Below are 25,308 nucleotides of genomic sequence, written 5' to 3'. Positions count from 1 at the left end.
TCAGTGCAGGAGTGTTTATCTGTGCAGGCACAGCACAGTTTCGATAGAGGCTGGTTTACTACCACACTTCAATGGTTTCTACAATGTGGTAAACAAAAATGTGCAGCATACACTTCAAAACAAGCATGGGGTATCAATACAGGCTACTGTAGCTGTACGCTGGGTGTGGCAGACTATTAGCCTCAGCATAGCAACATTTGTGTGCATAAAGTTAAACAACCTTATATGTTCAACACTTGGCTTCCCATAGGACAATTTATCGTGGGCAGTTTCTACAATGTAGCCATATAATTGGGACGTGCTGCATGACTGTGCTCTTGCCGAGTTCTTTAGTCAAGAAGGATGGCCTCTAGAAAATAGAAGGTAACATCTGAACCCTAAATGTTCAAGGCTACTTAAGGCAGAGGTGCTACTTTTAGTTCTGACATGGCTCCCATGATCGTGAAGCTGATGACTGAGTTTCTGGTGCAATTTTAAATCCTGAATAACACCACAAGACAGACAAGGGCGGAAATGATAAGTGATGGGACTGCGCCTGTCTGCCACTTCTTACACTTTGTCTTTGTCTGTCTTGTGTCATTACCAAAGATGAAGTTTAAATAGCTCAAATGTGAGTTCCGTTCAATAAGGTTTAATTTTATTTAAACATGTTGATCGCATGAAACCCACCAAGATGACTATGGGTGCACAAAGAATGATAATTTTTAAAACATCCCCACCTTAATCACACAAAAAAAGGTTCACTCAATGCAGTTTCCAACTGCAACTACGATGTAATGAGGGCTGAAATGCACAATAGGCAACCTGGGGTTGAATAATAGGTAGTGTGGAGCAACACAAAGATTATCTTGTAGGTGATCCAGTAATTCATGCACCTTTCTACTCTCATCTCTACATCATATACTGTGCGTAACCACTCAGCCAAATGTAATGCAGCAATTGTGAGTCCATGCATAAGCACATTGACAGAAGGAAAGGGGAGGAGTCCCGTGGCACTCAGGGAATGCTGGTGGGGTACCCCAAAGAGAGAGAGCTTTGAGAATCCTCGACTGATAAGACAGAGCATTTTTATTAGCACTAGTGTGATATTTTGAGCAGGAGTGATGCTAGAGTGTTTGGTATATATGCCTGTTCAAACTTCCCTAGAATAAACTGGTGATATTTAGTGCCCCGTAATGCTTGCATCTCTTTGCCTACTGTTGCTAAAATGCTAAACAGGTGCAGAAGGTTAGCATATGAGGTTTTTGGATGAATACGTGCTTTTAGCACAGTGCCACCTTTGTCACACTGTGAAGGTCACAAGGCCTTTTCCCATTTAACTTGAAAGGATGTAAGAGGTGGGCATGCTAGTATTGATTCATGGTGAAGGTGGCAGCGTGCAAATGAGCCACACAGAAAAAAGGATGAGAAGAAGCGTCCATCTCCCATTTTCCACAAGCTGCTTTAGGCTACCTTTTTAACGAGGGGTCTGGAGCACTATAGCTTGGCTAGGCTTGACACATGCCAACTAGCCAAACTTCACATCCTTGTAATTAATCTCTAAAATTTCTAGAGTGAATACCATAGCCACCTAATTGTCCAGCCTTGAGGCCACCTTTTCCCTACTTTTGCAATGAAACTACCAGAGTTTACAGAGTGACCTTTCACACACCTAATTGAGCACTGCGATCTCACACTTTTATTTATTTGCAATGGCTAGACAGTGCCCACACTTGGCACTATTTTCTTACCCTTCCATTAGTGTTGTAAATTTCACAGCTGTTTCCCCTTTTGTTCTTATGAATTATGAATCCTACCCTTCGTTCTATTACTAGCAAGAGCCTTTGTAGAAACTGATGTAATCATTAGTGAGCATCCTATATACGTGGCTTTCTTTGTCATTAGCACGACACGCCAAGTTCAAAGCTCACCTGAATGTTAGCTGGGTCCTTGTAGGATTCATCCATTGCCATCTGCAGTTTCTCCGCAATCCAATTTTCGATCTCATCAGCATCTCTGCTGAATTGTTGCAGGGTCTGAGACTCTCCAAGCTTAGATCGCTTCTCAATCAAGGCTTCCTTGAGGTGCTTCCATCTGTAAAAAGATTTCATAAGTACATTTTATGATGCACAATACTGAACCTTCTTAGGCCCAATTACATATATGGAGGGCGCCACGAACAAGCCCAAACGGTCGATGTCGTACAAGTATGGTGCCATTTATATGTTTGAAACACATGCCACTTTTTCATCTCTTTTTTTTGCCCGTCAAGTGCTGTCACCTTGCAGGGATGCATGGAATTCTTTCCTTGCACCGTTGACCTTTGGTTTACATTCCAAGGTTTGTTCAGGCCTGCGCAGTGGCTATTGCTCGCAAATGTCCGCGAGCACATGGCAGTATGTTTGGGTTTGTTTTGCAGGGGATTTTGGTTTGTTGCGCTCACAATAACTGATGTCTATTTACTTTATGATCTCTTAAAAGGTTACCGCGTGATAGTAGCTCATAGGGGTGCGATTTCAGCTGTTCACAGGAGAGCGTTGGTATATACAGTCAAACCTCGTTAATACGTACCCGCTTTAAACATACTAACGGTTAAAACGTAGTTGCGACAAATCCCCGACCGAGTCCCATAGAGCCCAATGCATTCGCTGACCGCTTAAGCCGTAGTGGTTCGCCCTATGCCTACCGGTTAGTGCGTACCCTGCGTACCGCGATAACTTTTTGTGCCATAAAATTTTACTGTGCCGCTCAGCTTCCAGACGCCAGAATGTGCCGCTCTTCGTCCTTTTTGAGAAGTGCGCAGATCAGTCGATCCCCGATTCCGACTTCCGCGCGATTGCGGCGACGCCTCTGCGGTTAAGCATCGGGAAAGAACGAAGGCGCGGTGGCGGCCACCGACGAACGCGCCGACATGACTTATCGCCGACAACCTTATCACAATAAGTATCTTCAGCTATCTGCTCGGGCACGCGTGCGGCGCAGCGCTACTTTTAAGCCTACTGCACGCTTTTATTAGGCGACAACCTGAACGCGCTGGGCCGCCGATCGCTGCCGCTTCGTTGTGCGCGGCCGTCTTCAAGGCTGAAGTTGAATTAATGGCACAAATGCTCGGGCAGGGTCGAAGAACTTCAGCAGCCATGTACGAACTAGCCCGACAGCAAACGCTACTAAGCCGTCATCAGGCGCACACCGCTTAAAGCGAAAGCAGATCGCTGTTGCGTAGTTAGCGTTGCGGGTCGCGGGCGCCGAGAAACCTCGCTGCATTGACGCTATCACACTAAACGCACGTGTACGATAAAGCAAGCGTAGCGCGGTTGTAACCATACTGCACGCTTTTATTAGGCGACCACCCAACGCGCCTCCGTCCGCTGCCAGGGCCGCTAGAGAATCGCGGAGCGCGCATCGCTTGCATGAAGCTCGTCATCGCTGCGTTAACCGAACAAGCTACTCGCCGCATCTGTGCACGATCTGGAGCGAAGTGGGTACGAACAACATTCGCACGATAAATGCGCGCGGGCGGCACAGCAAGCGGCCCGGTAGTGACGGCGTGAGCCGAGTAGGCGACGCGCTGCACGCAACTAGCCGGGAGACGATCGGCTCCACGCGGCCGTACCGCGTTTCACTGGAACTGCGTCAGTTTTCGTTTAGTGGCAGATCGCGGTTAGACGCACACACATATACCGCAGAAATCACACTGTCCGTTCTGTCGCTATGTCGGTCACTGCGTTGACCGCGTGTCAGGGACCCTGCAATAGTTTCGAAATGCTCTTCGGCGTCGCCACTACACGTTATCGGGCGGTCGTGCGAGTGTGCCAGGATCTTTTCTCCACATTGGCAAAAAGAAAGAAAAGGCTTTGCGGTGGGTACTTTAGGCAATATTTGCTGTGTCACTCTATTTATTTGCTGGCGGCAATGGCGTACGCTAGGAGATGCAAATTTGTACTTGGTGTTTAATGCATACTACCGTTTAGTGCGTAGTTATGCTGCGTTCCCGGCAGGTACGTATTAACGAGGTTTCACTGTACAAACAATGCTACCATGCCTGTACATTTTCTTTCTTGCTGTGTGCATTTTTCTTAGCCAGTAAAACATTTGTTCCAATGAACATATTTTTTTTCTCCTTAATATAATTTTCTTATTTTAATTTCTATTATTTCTGAATAAGCAATGCACGTATACCCACGGAAATTACTTAATTACTTTTTGTCACCTTAAGAAAACTAAAACAATTATGGCAAGTTTTTTCAAGATATTTCACTCTGAACATATTAAACGTGCAAAAAAAAAAGACCCCGAGGAGTCACCTCTGGCAGAAAAAAATTGGCCCTCAAAGGTTTAAGTCTAAAGCTCCGAAATTGTGGTAGAAGCTACCTTGTATACAGAGCTCCATACAAAGTGAACAGCAACACACATTCACTTTTTGCTTCCCCACTGGGACAGCTCAACTGCCAAAGTGCAGTTCACAGATGGCTTCAGGTGAACTTCAAATTTTATTTTCTGAAACTTCAGCTACGTGCACTGTCCAAATGTGAAGCAACACTTTAAACTGTGCATGATCATTGCATTGCACGTGAAGTTATGAAAAAAAAAATAAGTAGTACACCCACATACATTAAAGGCTGCATGTGGGTAAACAGAGCCCACTGCCCAAAATATTGAAGTGTGGAGAGCATTCACACACACCTGTTCTGGGCCAGGGGGAAGGCACAACAAGACAAATCATAGTCTGTCGGGTAATTGCAAATTGTAAACTTCAGTGTTATTGTTACCAAGCTTCCCTCTAATTACAGGCTATCAATGGTAAGAATGACAAACAGATCAAGAGGAAGCCCAACACACAGCATTCTATAAATCCATGTGTCAGACCAATATAGTGAGCAGCTACTGCCATCTAAAGTGCAGTGGCAGGGCCAATGGACATATAATGTTTCTTGAATATTTTTGCCATAAATATGAGGTGCCACACTTTTCAGAAGAATATATGGCACTTCCTTAAAGGTATAAGGGGCAGCTATGCACGAAATGACAATGCATTCGATGTAAGCTTAATATATCGAAATGAGGCTAGCACTATCTCAAAAAAAGAGCTACAGTGCAAGGGTAGCATTTTTGCTAAGCTCTGAAGGAGACAATGAACTCCCGATGGCAGGCATGATTGCACATAGCTGAACATACTGACAGTGCTAGCAAAATGATCTGGTGTAACTGGTAATTGCTGTTTAACACTAAGGCCATTTACCTGTTGAGCACTTGATCTTTCTTGTCCTTGATGTCATTGGCTGCATAATGGTCAGAACTCACCAGCTTGTCAGCAAGAGCAGCCAGAGCAGCTATTTTCTCCTCCTGAAATACATTTTAAATGCCTTGTTTGTACACCGACATGAACAAAGGCAAGAGTATGCTGCAAGTTAGCCAACTTTGTGCAATGTCCGCTGAAGATCTCATGAATTTATGTAATCATGAAGACAATTTCCTTTTGGGCAATGAGCATACTGTATTTGAACACAGCGAGAAGTTATGCACGAAACTAATTCAGTGCTCCCCTCATTTTCCCAAACGTGTGCTCTGGCCAGGAAGAAGAAAGTGCTTCCAAGCTTTAATCCTCACTGAATTTTCAGTCAAGTGCAGGGGCTCAAACAAGCAGCAATGAACTACTTTTAAGCATTACATGGATGTATGACGTCTAATTCGTCAGTAACTGGTTTCTAAAGGCTCTGTTATATTCCGACGTCCGACACGAGCGCGTGCGAAGACGTTGCGTTTCGTCACGCCGAGCCGACGACGCTACGCCAGGCGCAAATCGGCCTCCGCTACAGTCGAGCCGGCTCCAACGCGCTGGTGCGATCGCATCTAGAGGAGCGCATGCGCAGTCAAGCGAAGAACGCCCGCACCACCTGTCGGGAACAGACGAAACAGCCTGCGAAGCAGGTTCCTGTACATGCGAGTCCGACGCGTCTGGCGCGAAATGCAGCAGGATCTATTCGGAGCCGAGCGACGCCCAAGCGCGCCAGCAGCCGTCGGCTGCGTCGGCGGTCAGCCGACGCCGGACTATAGAGGGCTGTTTCTTGCTGACTTAACGTCGCCGTGACGCACGCACGCGCGCGTCGACGTTACGCTGGAGTATATCAGAGCCTTAAGTATGGAGCATCCTCAAATGAATGTTTTGTTGTAAATCGTGCTGCTGTTACAATGCAGGCGAATGCATTGAACAGAATGCATTGAAGTAGTTTTGGAATAGTTTATGGTACGACAGTTGCTCGAATGCAACATTCCCTTTGTTTTTCCAATAAAACGAGTCCGAAAACTGCCTCCGTATTAAATAGAGTGCAAAACTGCAACCACATTCGTGGCGTTCGCTACGGCCTGCCGTCAAAGGGGACATATGCTGTGTCATCGCCGTCACACAATGGTAATGGAACAAATTCTGTTGCAATTTTGCGTAGGTAGGTTCATTTCATGCTCGACTGCAACCTGTGTACATTTTATCTGCTCCCAGTGAAGCGCAAATTACGATGCACCGTTTTCATTAAGAAAGCTCACGTCAAGGGAATGTTATTTTGCATGCCCAGTAAGCACTTGTGTTATATGGGAAGTTTTGGCCCAAAAGATGGTCCGGTCCATAAGTGCAAGAATTTTTGTTCAAAGTAACTTTTGGGCCATCAGAGTGAATTCGTGGGAGTTCTTTTACAACTCAAATAAATACAGCTTTGATGAGACTAATCATGCATTTTGAATTATCGGTTAAATTACCAAGGATCTACTGTACTACAAAGCAAGGCCAATGTGCAGAATGATACCACGTGAAACAAAACAACTCAAGCTGAAGAGACTTGCAAGCAGGATTTTTGGATTGTGCCTAATCAGTATTGGCGGTAAAATATTATGAAGCTACGTCAGCGCGTGAAAGGGCTTAAAAAGGGCTGCATTATTTTAGTATCTTTTTTCATTACACTTTGCACTTTTTGGGCTGTGCCTGCGGTAAGCACTGCACTTAGCCGACATTATCAATGGGGTCAGCTGATTGTGACTGGCGGATGATAAAAGAGGTATAGGATTGAGTGAAAGGCATTGCTGAATTATACCGGCCCTATTATGAAATAACAGGTGAAATAGCAAAACTGACTGGAATACATTATTTACACACTTCTTTCCAACCCCTTGAAAGATGTTTAAAAAAAAACTGTCACTACCAGGTTGTGTCATAACCCTACAGTTGTGATAGGACTGATAACAATGAATAAATACCACTATGAGTAAAGATTATAAGCCCAAACTCAAAAAGTGAACATAGAGAGACAGAAGTTTGAGCATCCTAGCAACGTTACTGCAGTTCTAGCCTTAAGTGAAGAGAGCTTCACCTGAGCACTAATGGCCTTATCAAAGTCTTCATGTTTCTTTATCAGGGCTTCCACATTGTCTCCACCCATATCATCGGATCCCAAGAAGGCTTCACGGCTGGCCATCCAATTCTCAGCTTGCTCACAATCCCGGTAAAAGAGTTGCAGATCCAAACATTGGTCCACCTTGACTCGTCGTGCAATCCAAGCTCTAAACAAACAAAAAAAGAACAGAAAGTGTTTTCCTTCACCTTGGCAAGGATGAGACAAAGGTCAGTGAAATGTTACATGAATATAAATCATATCACTGAGCATCCCCAAACATTCACTATTACTTTATTATCCATAGAAACGATATTTTTTAGCAGTGTGCAGGTATGCATATTGTATACGCAGGATGTCCAAGCTAACACTGACCAAAATTGAAAAAAAAAAAAGGAAGCCAGAGGCTCTAGAAAAAATCGTACCAACTGCAAATTAACGGTAGTCTGTGTACTTGCAATTAGTAATTTTCATCACGAAGTGCTAAGTAATTAATTTTAACTATACAACTTTTTTAATTATTGCTTGAATCGCTAAAATATCTATTTTATGTAGTAGGCCACAGCAAATAGCCTCGAAATCAAGCATTTATTTTGTGCTGAAATCTGCCTGCTTGTCTTTTCCTAGAACAAAAACAAAAGCCCATGAAACTGGCGAATTATGAAATAGATGCATACTTGTGTGCTGCTACTCAAGCAAACTTTGAAGGATACACTACTGTATTCATTTATTGCTCTATCATACAGGGCTTCATCATGTGAAATCGTTCTATAGGCTTCACGACCTACCTGGCGGTGAAATAAGTGTCGGCATCTGCTGACGTAACAATGTCTTATGCCGTACTCGGCATACCTTGAGAGGAGCATGCCAATTGACAGTCGTATGTATGCCATAACTGTTTCCTTTGCTTTTAAATCACAACCTCTGATGCAAGTACACACGACTACCACTAATATGCCGCTGGAACAATTTTTCTATCACTATTCTTTTTTTCTAATCTTTGTCGGAGTTAGCTGGGACGCCGTGTATATACCCACATGTGTATATGTATGTGTGAATGTGTAACCAAGATCTGCTGTAATTACTACTGCTGCTTGTAACCTGCAATTTTAACCCCTTTGCAAAACAAAAGCCTTTCTGGAGGAGCTACTTACTTTTCTAACTCCTTGCGAGCTTCAGTCATCATGTCAAGTTTCTGCTGAATCTCAGCACTCGCATAGTGGCCATTCTGAAGCAGTTGCTGTCCAAACATCTCGAAGGCCTGGAATGTTCCGGCCCGAGCATCTATTTCGGTGCGGTGCTCCTGCAGAAATTATTTTCTTCAGATGTTGCTGTAGGAGTTTAGTTGGCCAAACAACAAAAACATGAGCAGAAGCTACCTTTGTCAACAAAAATGCTAGATTGAAAAAACGAAAAGCTACCCTAAATTTCATTAAAATTTCATAGGGGCACATATGACAAATATTAACTCCAACTAAAGCCATAGATTGCAGTTAAAAAATGACTGTGGCACTCTTGCCCACTAAGCAAATGAGAAAATTAAAAAAACGCGACTGGTTCTGCATTTATGACGCCTTCTAACTTTTGAAATTTTGGTGCCAACAACTGCCACTTTGAACATTTTTACTTTGAAATTGTAGAGCCAACCAAAAATTACACATAGCAACTCATACTGTGTCTCCACCTTTCCACCAGCCAATAAAGGCCACGGAAATGTTAATGGATCTAATCTGGGCTGGAATCAAAAGCTCTGAAGTAGGTGCTGCATTCCAGCAGAGACAATGTGGGTGAACAAGTCCCAGAGTTGGGGTACATCTTAGTGTACATACCAATATAAATGATTATACAAAGCATGATCTTAATCCAGCTGTGAACAACCATACTTAGTTTCCTTTTCATATACCCAAGTTATTTGTATCAAATAGCTAAATTTTCATTCCTGAACTACATTCACAAAAACTGCAGATATTTAAAACGTAATATCAGAATTGCAATACTATGTGACATGGTTTTAAAGCGGTGGGCATGTTTCAAGCTCATGGCCACTTAGCATAGAAGGTCACACTGATGCTTTTAGCACTGGTCTATGAACAGTAGTTATGGGAGTGTGTTGCTTTGATTGCACTGCACTCTGTAATGGGCAGCAGAACATAAGCTCCAAAATAATTGGTGTAATGCAGGATTTTTTTTGATAAGCTGATGCAGAACAGACAATGTGCATATGGGCCACTCATGAAAGTTTTTAATACATAGATCTAAAGTTGTGCCATCGTTAACTTTTCTGTTACCAACAATTCATTAATATTTTTGCTCACAAATGCAGAGAATTTCTAGAACCACAATCTGTGACTTTAACTGGATTTATTTACTGCTAGTGTCCCTGTAAACATTAAGCGCATTTCAGAGTCCAACTTGCAAAAATAGAGTGAGGCAATTGGTCTATGATATTCCAAAACAGAGACAAGACAGGCTTTTATGTACGTAAAACAACTATTAAGCAAGTGAAACTCTCACACAAAAAGGCTGCAGTTTCTCTTGCCACCAGTCAAATGATTGCAACAAAATCAAATTGCAAAAGGGCCAAAAAATATTTATATACATGAAAAATAGACAAAGGAAACTTGAAGAAAAGTGACACAAACAGGTGCCGAAAAAAAACAACTTGCTGTCAAGCTTAAGCTTGCCCAAGAAAATGTTGTAAGACTTGGTGCTAATGTCTACAAATAACAAAAAAGGAAGCTGCTATTGGTCCTGTCTTCCCTGCCACACAACTCACTAAGCATTATGTACACTGAATGCACAACAATTCCAAAACACAACTTGCACAATATCCAGATATAAAAGTTAATGTCGCAAGGAAAGCATGTTACAAAATACACCTTCTGAAGGATGTGCTTTAATTTAAACATTAAACAAGCATTTTATTTCATGGCAAGCAAACAAGAATTTTTTTTTTCATGGTAAGCACTTATTCTGGCAACCATTTTCTTTTTAAATTGATGCCAGAATAAAAAGAAAGCTTTGTAAACAAAAAGTGAGAATATAGACTACTGTACATTCAGAAGATACTTTTGTGGTAAAATATCCTGAAGCTTTATGCCAATGGTGCAATATAACTATGTATAATTATGGCATGAGAAATCGTGGGTATACCATACAAAGTTAACGAATTTCCAGGTCTATATAAAACCAAAGTTCAAAAAGAACTCATTTAGAAAGGGAAAAGCAAATAAGGCCAGACTGAGAGCCCAAATATTTCATATAGTTCACATACAGTGGTGCAAAAAACCTTTTATAGGTTGTTTGTGAAAAACAAGACATCATTACGGTCCTTCAAAAGGTGCATTTAGAGGCAAGCACCCTAAGGTATTTCATGGTGGTTTTGACAGCATAAAATGCGGTGCAAAATGGCACAACTCCATTCATGCTGTGCAGACTCGAAGGGCTGTGAACACTGCCAGCGGTGCAGATGTGGTATAAAGCCAGACCAGACAACAAACATGCCACTCTGGTTAAAATGTTAACTGACAATTAAAGCAGTAGCAGAAACACAAACATTAAGTAATGTTCTGCAACTAAGAGTATGTTACAGGCATATACAGCAGTGCTACAAAAAAAAATGTTACACTGTTCATACTTCAAGTACTACTCACAAAAAGTTCATGCAACTCTGATGTATATGACACCTAGCTAAGCAGCATTGTTTCTAAGCATAGCAAACTAATATGAAACACAAACATCCCTTTCTAGAGTGTAACCCCCATATTCATAAACATGCCTCAACTTCAATCCCTTTCTCAAATGCTTATGTAAGACTGCGCCAAACATCTAGTGGACCAAAGTCGATATTGCCTATACCGTATTTACTCAAATGTAACGCAAGCTTTTTTCCAGATTTTTGCTACCTGAAGTCTGCCCTCACGTTACAATCGAATACCAAAATTCAAGTTGTCCAAAAAGTGCAATGATGCACCGAATTCTAGACTATACTACGGTTTTGGCCATTTTGCGATTTATGTTGGCAACATGTACCAGCCAAACGCCATTTGGATCTACTGAATGTCAATGACCATCCTCTTTGTTTCCTCTCTGTGACAGCGTGCACTTTCGCATTTGTTTTTGTGTCGTTGTGTGTGATGGTCTCGAGGACTTTGGTTGCCCTCGGGTGTTTTGACTCCCCTTCGGCTCCCCTTGCGATGGGAACGTGTTGTGCTTAGTACAACGCCCATTTCAAGAGGCATGCTATTTTGACGGCTGAATAAGTCAGCTGCTGCCCAAAGCGCCGACGGGAGTGCGGTGACCATCTGCAATTGGCGGCTCCAGCAGGAGCTCTTTTTCAGGCGCGAGCACGGCTAAAAATGGTTTCCGTGGGCCTCGTCATGGCTGCCACTTTGAATTGGAGCACCCATATGCTAATTTTGTCACAGAACAGTGCAGTCGCCTTATGGCGGTCAGTGTTGAACTGATATAGTTCAAAGCAACCGATGCCACTTGACAGATGGCTGTCCTGTGAACAAACCTCGAGAAGTGATGTGGCTGGGTGTGAAATACCACGTTTAGAGACGTTTAAAAAATAAATGCGCTTTTTCATGCCTCCACTGGCCTTTCGTTACTTTGGCAGTCTTCTTTTTTTGTGGGACACAACAAAAAGTCACCCCTTCCGTTACTTACGTGGTTTTATTTTTTATTCCTGGACGCAATGAGAAGTCGCCTCTCGCGTTAAATCATGGACGCATTACAATCGAGTAAATACGGTAAACAGTCCCAGGCAATTCTACTAAGTTATTGAGAAACATCTCTTCATGACAGTGCTTTCCCACAGCTGACAGTGCAGGGTAACCAAATTCATTAACTGAGAAGGTGTGTTACTGAAGCACAGTGGCAGCTTCAGTTAAGGGTCAGCATTGCCACCTACATTCTGGGAAGTGGAGCATCAAATCGCAGAACATTTAAGAATATGGGGGTAAGGAATTTAACACATTTACTCCAATTATTAACTTGACTATTCAAGCATTCAGCCATTAAACCAAAATTAGCACCTTACAGCATTTGTAACAAAATGGTGTGCACCAAAGCAAAATGACAAAAACTATGACCTACAGAAATGAAATGGCACACTGCATAATATAATTAATCTAGCAAAGACCCAAAAGTTGGGCATTATCCAATAACAGAATGACTTGTTAGCCGGTCTTCCACACAGTAACACCTTGCACTACTAATTAGTGATAAACAAGGGCAGGAAAACATGACCATGCTTTTTCAAAGCAAGATCGAAGGTTTACAAAAATCTCCACAGAAAGGTATCACTTCTGCAGCTGATGACCTGGTGCTCAGCAGATTTCTCTCAGCAGATTTCCAGTTGGGCTGGCCAGCTTTCATGCAGCACATGACCGCAAGTTCAGCACAGTGGCAGAACACAACTTGAGCCAAGAGTAGTAAGTAAAGCACACGACGGCCACACACACAGTAATAAAGGAAAGCTGACACACACACACATTAGGAATAAACAAAGAAAGGAACTTCTGGGGAACAAAAGCGGCAGCAAAGAGACAAATTAAGCACAGCCTTTTATAGGAAAAGCAATGGAACAGCCCATCCTGCAGAGAGCACAACAATGAACTTAAGTACAAGAGGGTCAGTAAGCACATCGAAAAGGCACTCCTTGTGAAAAATTTCACCCTCTGCGGAGAATGCTGGAGAGAGCAGTGGATGTACCTGAGGAATGCCATACCGGGCGTCTATTTCAGAGCGGTACGTCTGTCATGAGAGAGAAAATGACGTGACGAATACGAAAAAACGAATAAAGGAATGTGACAAAACGGAAAGAACAATAAGGCTATGGGAGTGTCGCTGAGGGGGGCATGAACCAACAAAAGCACTGAACACCTCCCAAATCCTGCAAACAAGAGCAGCCAACAAACGTAACACCACGGTTTTACACAGAAATGACACACTGATAACCAACATAATATGCAAACTAATTAATCATAGGTTTGTATGGCAAATTCTAGAAATTTATGTAAAATGCACACAAATGAAAATAGCTCATGATGACCAGTTTCATGCCTCTTGTGTTGCGACAATGAGCAGAAAGACACAAACACAACTTGAAAAATTGGTCACATATGGCTGGATCATAAAAGTATATTTGCCACAAGATCATATGTGACAACATCTGTGGCCAGAACAGATGCTCTCAAACAAAATCTTGTGGCCATGTCTATAGAACCTGTTAAATAAGTCAGTTTGCAGGCAGTTTGCAGGTAAATGTTATATAGCCCAAGGGGCATTCAGCACAATGGCATTACGTACCAGTCAGGAAGCATCCATAATGAGCACAACAATTTCTTGCAAGCTCTTATAAGGGCCCAAAAGCCCTTTACATTAATTCTTCATGGCAGTTATGCAAAAATCGTGCAGAAATCTTGCCAACGTGATACTCTTACAACCTCACTGAGCAGGAAATAAAAAAAAACGCAAACTAAATCACATACCTATGTGTGCTGAAGGACAATTCACCTTGACACGTTATAAAAGCCAGTGAAATCCAGAAATACAAAGTGCAGTTAGGCATTTAATTAAACCACAGGTTCATTACATGGCATGACACAGTGACAAGTTCCCACAATTCTCGTTTGAAGCTAGTAAACACAAAACTCACCAGATGTCGTTCCAAGAGTGCTTCAGCACCAGTAACATCATTTGCCAACTCGTCAGAGGACACTAAAGCCATCATGCTGTTGATCCATGATGTCAGGTCTCTGTAAATGTAAACCATGCACATATACTGCCTCTCTCATATCGCTCACACCTACATTTTGCACATATTTATGCAGACTACGTACAGCATGTGCTTCTCAGCGGGCCATTTTAAAAGTGTTGGCAATTTCAGAAATTATAGTTCCTACCAAAGAGCCAATACAAATGTGTACAATGCAATTTACTTGCAAAGACTTGTGAAGTCCCTGAAAGTACTCTTTTTGTTATTGCAATACAGACTACATGTACTGGTACATTTTCATTTTGCATTCAAGCCTCACAGGCATGCCTACACTGCGCTGCACTAGTTGCAGTAGCTACTGATTAGAACTAGAGCTGTGCGAATAGCAAAATTTTGGGTGCGAAGCGAATTTGAATATTGAAGTGTGAGTGCGAATCGAATCGAATATTTTTCGAATATTTCTCGAATATTTCTCGAATATTTCTGGAATATTTTACGAATACTTCAAAGCAAAATTGCTGAAAGAAAGTTAGAGAGGATTCCTAAGCATATTCTTATGAGATAGCAACATGAAAGTGTTTCTTTTAGCTAGGTTGATGAAGCACTGGCAGGGTGGTGTTTCATAGTTGTCTTATCAAGGATGAGGCAATGTAGAGGCCGAATTCTATTTATGTACATGATTTGGTGCGACCAAAGTGTTGCCGACAACACTTTACACGTGATAGGCAAAGATGCCATTTCCTCAGCCTCTCCTCCTCTCTCAACTTCTGTGGAAGCCCAACTGATGCGGCGGACAAGGGTGTGCTCCCTTCAAGTCCAGAGTTCGAAATATGCCTCGTAGACGTCGATAGATAAAAACATCTGACATTTTGGATGCTAAAAAGCTTTGGCTTCCGATTTTTCTGACTTCCTGCCGAAATTTCAGGCCCAAAACAGCATTAATGAGCCCCCAACTCTGCCACATCTTTCACCTCCATGTTGAAAACAGCGTTTTCTCGAGTTAGTACATTTTCGACCATAGCAGAGCTTGAAAGGCAGCTTTGCTGCAATACCGGTGTGTGATCAGGTGGAGCATACTAAAAATCTAGGGACAACTTCCAATCGGACATTGACTGTCTCTTGACAAAGTTCGACCGTAACGGAGCTTGAAAGGCAGCTTTGCTGCAATACCGGTGTGTGATCAGGTGGAGGTGATGAGGTGAAGCATATTAAAAATCTGAAGGGGTCACTTTTAATCGGACGTTGACTGTACTTGTTTTTGGGAAGTTCGAATAGTTCGAATAGTAAAATTCCAGTGTGAATCGAATCGAATAGCAAACACTATTCGAAAAATATTCAAGATTTCGAATATTCGCACACCCCTAATTAGAACAACTTACAAAGTTCACTAGTCAGCTTACAATTACTACATTAAAGGCCGGCATTAAAACAGCAGAGTTAGGGCTAGTCATTTGAGCCCATTTCATTCTTCTGGATTCCTTCAGCGATTATGGATTCTCATGTGCTGTTATCACATATGGACTCAGTTTTATGTAGACTGTCATTAATTTTGAAATGAATTATTAATGAAAACATCATTTGATCACATATTTATTAAACTGGCGGCACAGATCTTGCTGAATTAAATGTCATTGGATTCTACACATGCCAAGGAGTGCAACATGCGTAATTTTATGGTTCTAGCTTTCCTAGAAGAAAAGGTATGCAGCATCAAAATTCTCATTTAAATGACTGAGAAAAAGCGCTTTTCTTATTTCTCCCTTTCTAAAAATTCATAACTCGTTACAGTAACATTTGGCACCCTATTGCACTCCCACTCAGCTTTTCAGCAAGACAAAAATGATCAAAACTGAGTTTGCCAAAGCTGAGAAAAGCTTCTCAGAAGATTAACAGAGAAAATAGCAATGAACAATACGCCATCAGTCACTAAAGGCTGTTATGGCTAAAATAGTGATATAGGATGCATGAAAAGTGGTGAGGTTATGCATCAGAATCCAAAATTAACATTTCCAAAAAATTGTTTTTTTTTTCAATTTTTTGTCCCAAAAAGCAGCTTTCCCCCTTAAGACAAAACTGAGGTTTCACAAAATTCACCAGTTTGAATCTAGAAAAACAAAGCATGTCACTGATTCTCCTTCAGCTTCATCAGAGCCAGGGCAAGCCCCCTTATTTTTTTTTGGAATGTTTTTCCCAAAACAGCTGAAAGGGGTCCAATATCATCTCATTATCCTCCCACGAGGATGAAACCACAAAATACAGATCAATTTTGCATACACAGAAATGCTGCAAGAAACTCAAGGCTGCTGTGGAATGTTACAGCAATAAAAAACTGCTGCATCATGCTTTATGGCAATGCTTCTGTTAAGCAGAGTTCAAAGTATGTCAGCTACCACACCTGTAGTCAGCAAGAAACCGCTGGAGGTCGTAGGAGTCGAGCAGCTTCTCCTTGCGTGCCTTGGCCTTGGCAGTCAGCCGGGTCCACTCCTGAATGATCTCCTGCTTCTTGGTAATCATGGCTTCCGTAGACTCTGGGTGCGTGTTCACCAGGCGTGCTGCCGTGTCATCTAATTGGTGAATCTACAAGAAAAAAAGAAAGCCGTACAGTTGTACCTTAAAAAAGCTGCATACCCACGGGCTCTTAATTTCCCAATTGATTCCTGAAATTCACAAAAAAATATATAACATAAGAATACAACTGTTGCTGTGTTTAAAAGAAGAATCCAAGCCTTTTTTCCTACTCACACACAGACACCACGATTTTTAAGTGCTGCACAACTGCAAGGTACAAACAGGCGACAGTACTATAGTGGCATAGGGCTTTGATCCATAAGCATTTTTGCAGGGTGCTGCGAGGACTGCCTAGGCATATATTAGGGTGTGAGGACAAGTACTCCGTGAGAGCAAGGAGAAAAAACCAGGGCAAATCGCCCTGGTTGAGAGCGCGTTTTGAAAGGCTCTCACTTTTGACTTTCGCCTCTTGATTGCAAATAGTTTGAAACTGTTTAGGGCAGTTTATTATAAGTTCATTTTATAGAGCAAAATTACTAAAATGGCATCTGTAGCCAAAACTAAAAAAAGTTGCTTGCTGCATTGCAAGCAAAACAATGGTGTTCACTCATGCAGAGTACCAAAAGATAGCTATTTGATGGAAAAATAAAAAAATGATAAACTTCATGGTTTCATTGAAGCACTCAAGGCTAGCCTATTGCTAGAGCTTAAGTGCACAGACCCTTCTGTTAACGGCAAGGCTTAGTAACTCACTCTGTCTCCCAGAGCAGTCAAGTCTCGCTCAAGGCCCTCATGCTTGCGCTGCAGGGTCTGGACACTGCGAAGATCATTGCCACAGTCATCTGCAAGAAGGGCCTCATCCTTCTCTTGGATCCAGTCCTTCGTCTCATCCACATCACGGTGGAAGCGCTGCACTTCATGGGCAGAGCCGAGTTGCTGAGCACGTTCCTGTGTCACCTCCTGCAGGTGCTGCCACTTCTGGTTCAGATCCTGCAATGACAACCTTTCTATTAACACATCTGTTATATAACCAACAAGCCCAAGCATTAGGTGTCAGACAGAATCAAAGAACAGTACTCTCCACCGGATATTGGAAATCAGTTCTGTGGAATCCCACAAGGTGGCGGAAGGGTTAAGAAAGGGAAATTGACAACCACCGGTTTTTGGCCAGAAGCCACAAGGAAATCCATACAGATTTCTCAGAAAGAAAGCTTCTCAATTGCCGAAAAAGTTTCGGCAACTTAGAAGCTTTCTTTCCGAGAAATCTGCATAGATTTCCTTGCGGCTTCGTGCCACAAACCGGTGGTTGTCAATTTTCCTTTCTTAGTCCTCCCCCACCACACCATACAATCAATCCTTCCTCCCTCCCTCCCAAAGGAAAGAGATGGGCAGCAGGAAAATTAAAAGACTGAAAAATGCAATGTGTGTTGAGCTAATGACAATATCCTACAGCCGCAATAGGCATTCAGCCAGGAGGCTACACATACACCAGCACCAAACATCGGGATAATAGATAGCCTCGAGATACAGGAGACATTCGTGCTAGTGCTAGAAAGGTAACCTTTGATGTAAGCTGTTACGCCAGCACCTTTATCTGTAAACTCCACATAACGAGCGCTAATCTACCCTAATTTAAATACGAGCGAGATTCCATAGCCCATCTATCTGTTGCTATGCTTAAGATGATTCCAAATGTTTTTTTTTCCTACTGGCACACAGACACCATGCTTTTGAGTCACGTACGTCTGATAGAGACTTACCTCGATTTGTGTCTGAATCTTGACAGCGGCTTCTGTCTGACCCAAGGTCATAAGCTTATTGGCAATGTTGTTCATCTCTCCCAACCGCACCTCGTTGCCTTTGAGATCAGCCATAAAGTCATCAAACTTCTTCTGGAGAACTTCCACTTGTTCAAGATCTTCACCAACTTCTTGAACTTGGGCAACTTGCTCCTGCATTAAAACAATGATAATTTTCAAAGACATTAAAAAACTTGCCAGAACAAGTGAAAATTGCAATCCTTATGTTCAAAGAGAGCAATTACAAAACTGGTTCTGCAGTCGACAAAATATATACACGTCTTTTCAGCACAGTTTATTGGAGCAAATTTTAAGCCACGCATTGCAAATGAGATACACAAAGACAGTACTTCAAAGTTTTTAACTGGATTCAAACGCATAATGAGCACAAGTGGACTGTAGTACAGCATTATGAACTGTCACATTCAGACTTCTCTCAAGGCCTCATCTGTATTGTGTGATTGGTCGATCGGGGTCACTGTAGCACGCAGGTTCCGCTGGTTCTTCTATATATATATATATATATATATATGAATGAAAGGTTAGCGACATCCCTCCTGACTTCGCAAGCAGCTGTCACTACAGTAGGGCGATGGCAGCTTGCGCAACAGCATACTTTACCAAGAAACCTATGCGGGAAGCACGTGTGCTTGTCACGCCTTATCACCAATTATGTAGTTGGACACTTGTTTTGTGCTTGTTCTTTATTGAAACAAATGCTGTGCTGTATGTTGTATGCATGATACCAAAGAATGTATGCACTTTTCACTTCAATTGCCTAAGGCTTTTTTCTTGTGAGGACGCCGCCACAATAAATCCCTACCAACTAGAGGTGAACAGCTTTGCAGTAAAACATATGCTCAGACAAGTGACCTTCCCTTCGACCTTGACAAGAACCGTAAAACTGATCAAATTATCCAGTGCATAGAATTGAAAAAGATGAAGAAAAAAAGCACAAACACATTGCTACTAGTGGTGTGTGAACATTCGAAACTCCAAATACGTATTCAATTTCAATCACTCAGTATTCGATTAGATTTGAAAGACACCAACTAAATGAAATATTCGAACGACCGAAAATTTCATGATGTATTCAGGACATGTTTCAACTGGAAAGCCACAGAGGAATTACGCCCTTCTTGAACAATGCCGTACTAGCTTACTTAGTGTGGTTTTGCAAAGGCTGAACCAATGTTCTTCTGTAGTTGAAAATGTGCATGGAGCCCAGCATGCCATTACAACCAAGTGCCGAAATTATCCCAAAGGAAACCACCAAGACAAATAAGCAGCCATCACTACTAATGATGCTAACATCACAAAATGCAAAAGAAAAGCTTTAGGATAAGAAAACCTAGCAATAATCTGGGCTAACCAACGAGAAAGCACTTGCGATGAACATTGTGCTGATCGTTTGTCTTCACTCCTCCCAAATGTGACAGTGTGTTTCAAGGATTTGACTATAACAAACCAAAACACGTAAGCACAAGTGTGTCTGGTGAGCGGCTGTTTTCAATGCCTGGAGGGTGACATGCAGGAGAGTGTCGCTGCTTCCCTAAGCATGTCAAGGAGCTATGCTTCTGTCATGACAACAAATAACTGCAGTTGTGATACTGCCCAAAAACTGTTTAGGGAAAGCCAGATGATTTGTGTGCGCTGCCCCCACGTTCCCCATCAGTTTCGAAATGCTCCTTGGTATCATCAGTGCTTTTGCAAGGTCATGCGAGAGAGATGGGATTTCTTTCCCAGCTTTGAGTTGTCCAGGCTCTCGTCAGTAGTACCGCTATTCACTCTTGACTCTTCTTCGGCTACTACACATTTTGGTATGCTTACTAATGAGATGTAGGACTATTCTAGAAACCTGTGAGGTTAATTTTATTGTGGAAACTTCAGAACCCTTACTTAACAAAATTCGCTATATAACAGCTATATAACAAAGTTTTCAGTTTTATTGAGGTTTCACTGTATTATCTCTGCAATAAGCTTGTGACAAAAAGAAAAAAAAAGAGAAAGAAAGGATACCTTGTCCTTGATCCACTGGGCGAGCTCTGCAGCCTCTCGCACCAGCTGGTAGGCACGCAAGGATTCCGCCAACTTGTCACAGCGGCTGCGACCCAGGGCCATCAGGTTGCCATACTGCGCTTCAATCTGTGCCTGGCGTGCACCAATGCTGTTGCCTTCTGCCAGGTGTTGTTGGCTTGCCGACAAGCCAGCCTCGACCTTCTTCACATAAGCTGCTGGCACAAAGCCCTGCCGGTCATTCACTTCCACCTTCCACCAGTCCTGCATAAAAACAAGCCACTCCATGCTCAGTATCTGCACTAAATTGAACAAAAATGCATTTGACTGGAAAACGACAAGAAGAAAGGACAGGAATTAGAATCTATACTGAAGGTTACGTGCATGTATCAAGCAATGTAAATGAGTCTTGTTGATGTCCAAGGCATTGAAGCCTCATTACGAGCGAAAAGCAAAAGAAAAGCGTGCACGAGCTGTCTGCCAGTGACACCAGCACTTACTAATGTAAAAAGAAAGCAAATGAAAAACGAATTGAAAACTTAAGTTTCTGCATAAATCAAACCACGAGCTCTAGCACAGAAGCCGAAGACTAAACATTACGCCATAAATGCAGCCATTGATGCAGCTGATAGAATACTCTTAAGATTTTTTTTCATGTGTGAGCTGGCATGCTGAGACACATGACGCATTTTCATTTGACTACAGATGTATTGGCCCCACCTATCTGTAGCTGTGTCAGTAGTGCGGCAACAATTCACACAATGCTTCACCAGCTGACAGATGGCACACTATCTGAATAAAACATTATGCTTAGGCATTCCAAGTTACTTCACCATGAACAAGCCTTAATTCTGTACCACATGAACTTAATACAAAATTGAACCATTATAATGCAATAAAAAGCTTCTTTCTTTTATGATCTTTTTTGTTTCAACAACCCATGCAACACCTTAAAGGGGTCATAAAGCACCCCTTGGGCTTGTTAAAAAAACACATCCTGTGGAAAGCTGACACGGCTATGAACTGCTCTGCCAAATATTACAGTCGTGCGCGCCGCGTAAAGGCCACAAGCGGAGCGCGAAGTTGCCGTTTCCCCAGGCACCCTCTTTTCAAACAGAGGCTGGTTCTCACTCTCGTCGGTGGGCAGGGCGTCTGCACGTTGACGTCACGGATCTGCCAGTTTACGTCGCAAGAGACATAGCATGCTTATTGGCCGATAGCCGACGTAAATCGAGAGCGGCGTTCCGATCAGATGTGCTTCGTGCCACGGGGCGCCGCCACTTGCCGGAGCCGCACTCCTCAGTACATGGTAGCCGCACTCGCGCACGCGAATCACAGCGGGAGAGCGATCGAGTTTCACGACGCGCGCTGATGTAACTTCTTTCCCCCGTGCCATCCCTCTCTATGTAGCTTCCAGTGCGCTCGTCGGCCCGAGAAAAGAGAGAAAGCGCTGAGAGTGTACACTAAACCCCCGTAACTCCGCTCATTCTTGACGGATTCGAGAAATTTTTGCGGCAGTCGATTCGGGAGGCAGTAAACTCCGATACTGAGGTCATTAGATCATTACTTGGAAAAGTGGTTCATGACCCCTTTAAGTGAAAGGGTATGATCTTGTAGCCGTTCAGAATGTGGACTGTTCACTTGCCCTTGTGCGAATGATCAGAACTGCATTTATGTCAGAAGAAGCACCATTCTAAGCACCATTACCATGCAAGGGTAATGCAATGGTCCATTTTCCAGACCATTTTATGATCACAAGTGCTGCTGCCTGCCTCTTGATTCTTTTTGGAAGTAGTACCACAACACACGAGAAAATGAACAGCTGATTCAGACCCAGAGGGCAGGCCTTTTGGTACAACTCAGGGTCTGGAGACGCTGAAGCGGGATAAAACACAGTTGTACACATAATCACAAGGAGTGAGGTATCACAATGGTAAAAGCGGCATTCAACCCATCTAAATTGGAACATCTGGTCAACTGAAGTAAACTCATATTATTAAAGTGCCGCTCTTATGCACCTATTCGTAGTTTCATGCCGTCTTAGTGCATGACCAGGCAAACGATTTGCAAAGGGAAGGATGAAAGGTGGCAAGCGCAGAGCGCAGCTCGCATAACAAAGAGTGCAGGAGCTCATGCCTGCGAACTTGCGAAGGCTTCTGCCACAAGGTAACGATTGACACAGATATGGATGAATGATACCAAGCATAGTGTGCAGCTCGTAGAACGCAGAGTGTAGGTACAGTTCTAGTACACTCTAGTGTAGGAGCGCTCATTGCTATGGCTTTTGGTAAGGCGCCCTGATTCAGGCTTTTTTCACATGTGCAAGTGTAGCCTCCTTCAACTTTCACCCTTTCATTCCTTCCAAGGCGCACACGGTGGCACCATGTGCCTTGGCACAGTTTAGGTGCAACTGGTGGAAGTGTTTTACCTGACTCTGCTGCGAAACAAACTGCTTGAGCAGGGGCTCAGCATTAACAACGCTTTAATCCTGCTGCATTCTAATTTCACATCAGGAAGTATCAGTGTGGTTTTACCAAAAACAAGAAAATGAGCCCTGCAACAAAAGTGGGGGACATTAGAAGCAGAAGTGATGTTCTGACCTCGAATTTGGTCCCCAGAGTTAAGACATTAAGGTAAAATATCTTGGCAAGATACCCTCATATTTTATGCAAGAAACTGCAAAAAAAAAACATTGTAAGGTCAATGTGTGTTTTTATCAGTCCAGATAGATACTATAACGAAAAGTGAACATAATGATACGAAGAGCATTTCCCACTGACCACGGACTCGACTGCAATACAATACTAATGCTGAAAGTGCAGGCTTCTGGCTGCACTGAACTTTATTAAATAAACCTACTAAAATTACTAACCTTGTTGTTGCTGTTCAGTAATGCCAGAACGTCATTCTTCTTCATGGACACTTCACGGGGGCTCTTCTCAGTGTAGTCGTACAAGGCCATGACAAACTCTTTTCCAGCTTGGTCTACAATAGGGGCTTCTTGCTGCTGCAAAACACCCCATCACCACCAATAGAAAAAATTTTCCACCCCGTCAAACGAAAGAAAGAAAAAAGAGAAATACTTAAACCTGCTGCAGATTCATGTTTACATATGGTACAGTGAAATCTCGGTATAATGAACTTCAGGGGACCGCGGAAAAATGTTCGTTATTATGAAAGGTCGTTATACATGGCTTGCACGTGACGTCACCATTGCTGCGGTCCTACTGCGGCGGCCATATTGGTGAACAGCCGCACGTACCAGCCGTACGACGACTACAGTGTTCAGTACGACTAGCCACCCTAGTACGACGAAACCGCATTCCCACGGTCATTTTCTTTTTCGCGAGCCGTTTCTCGTGCATCATGCCGCCCGTTGGCACAAGGCAGCCGTTAAATGCGGCGTACTATTCAGAACTGATAGGGCAAGCGTGTTCTCGCTATGAGGAAAAGGTGCGGTTGTGCGACGGAGTGGATCCTATACACGCTTCGACTCGGAACGGACACGACATCGAACATCTCCGCCTTCCCAGATGTGTCGCAGGTACGGGGACATCGTGGACTATTTGGTTTTCAGCACTGACCTGGTTACTCTGGGCGAAATAAAGGCGTACGAACCAATGGAACCGCACGAGTACTTTACCAGCGGCTGTGTAAAGAGCCTGTCTGAATACGAGCTTCGCGACCGTAAATTTGATCGTGCTTGCAAGGTAAGTTGAATGGTTCATGAAAATGGCCCCTTCGCCAGCCCCGAGTTATGAAATAGCGACGCACGAACGCTGCTAAATCAACAAGTGCTGATGTTTGCGCTTAGTTCTCGTGCGAGTGCAGCGAGGTGCACACACCGCAGCGCGTTTTTCGATCGCGCGTCTCCTGTGCTGTCCAGTTTGTCATAAACATAGAAGGATGTAGTACGTGTATGTGAACGTAGTGCTGATGATTTAGTCACTGCATGCGGACCGCCATCGGAAGCGAACCGCATTCGGCTTCATCAACACGCATCAGCCTGTGCTCGGCGCCGTTCGGCCTCTGCTTCCCATTTTTCATGACGCCGTTTTTTCGTGCACTCATGTCGCGCAGCGCCTGCATGCTTGCAGCTGTAGCCGAGCCGTGGAGACAGCGGCGCCCAGTCTGGGTTCGTCTCGTCGAACAACGCGGACGGCTTTCCTATGAACACAAGAGCATCCATGCTAATCAGTGTCTTCATATCTCCTCTCTTTTTCGCTTACATCCTACGAAGAGCGCTCTACACACACGAACGTTGGGGTTTTGTTCGTCGAAATTTGCACGCCTTCTGCGCGCCAGCCAGGTCCTCTGACGGTTCGCGCTGAGCATTTTCGTACGCTCGCACTGACCTTAAATAATCTCTCGTATTCGAAAGAAGCTCATACTAGTGGGCTGCTTCTTTCTTCCGCAGCTGTCGCTACGATTAGAGCAGCCTACAACTGCGCATATAACCATAGTAGAGGAAGAAACTCGCAGGTGCTACCAGGCAGCGCTGAACAAGATCTAACCGCTGTTCACAAATATGGCCGACTCGCTCCGAGCAGTGACGTCAAGTGACGTAGGTGCAAGCCATGTATAGTGAAAGCCCAAAAATTTACCATAGTAGAATTTCAGTAACGCAAACGTCCTATCTTTGCAACGGTACTTCCTTGAACTCGTTTCTCACAACAATGCACACGTGAACGTCAGACAAGGCACGTTTATTTGAAATACTAGTACGTGATCGTTTTTTGACGGGTGCAGCACAAACTCTGCGTCACGAACGATTCTAGACCGTCCGCATTTTTATGCGCCGCTTCGGTCGCTGTGCCGCTTTTTTCTATGAATATGCGGAGTTTCCTCAAGTAGTCCAACGCATCTGTGGCCGACACGGACTCGTCGCGATCTTCGGGTGCTA

General features: G+C 43.3%; 1 protein-coding gene across 4 annotated transcripts in view; it reads right to left on the bottom strand.

The window, feature by feature from the left end:
- The window catches only part of LOC119400763 (spectrin alpha chain), a 94,704-nt gene that overhangs the window by 32,342 nt on the left and 37,054 nt on the right, over positions 1-25,308 (bottom strand). For 3 of the 4 annotated variants that reach the window (XM_037667728.2, XM_049417318.1, XM_049417321.1), the window contains 11 exons: positions 23,278-23,412; positions 20,409-20,669; positions 18,351-18,542; positions 17,344-17,580; positions 16,478-16,659; positions 14,023-14,122; positions 13,077-13,118; positions 8,513-8,661; positions 7,338-7,527; positions 5,219-5,322; positions 1,911-2,073 (listed from right to left, as the gene is read on the bottom strand). In XM_037667728.2, the coding sequence (XP_037523656.1) occupies positions 1,911-2,073; positions 5,219-5,322; positions 7,338-7,527; positions 8,513-8,661; positions 13,077-13,118; positions 14,023-14,122; positions 16,478-16,659; positions 17,344-17,580; positions 18,351-18,542; positions 20,409-20,669; positions 23,278-23,412 (1,755 nt within the window). The remainder of the gene's footprint in view (positions 1-1,910; positions 2,074-5,218; positions 5,323-7,337; positions 7,528-8,512; positions 8,662-13,076; positions 13,119-14,022; positions 14,123-16,477; positions 16,660-17,343; positions 17,581-18,350; positions 18,543-20,408; positions 20,670-23,277; positions 23,413-25,308) is intronic. The other variant, XM_049417317.1, reaches the window with a different exon arrangement.

The sequence above is a fragment of the Rhipicephalus sanguineus genome, chromosome 1, assembly GCF_013339695.2.
Source record: "Rhipicephalus sanguineus isolate Rsan-2018 chromosome 1, BIME_Rsan_1.4, whole genome shotgun sequence".
NCBI classification, from domain to species: Eukaryota; Metazoa; Arthropoda; class Arachnida; order Ixodida; family Ixodidae; genus Rhipicephalus; species Rhipicephalus sanguineus.
The sequence above is the reverse complement of the archived record's forward strand: the minus strand, read 5'-3'. Positions and strand labels throughout refer to the sequence as shown.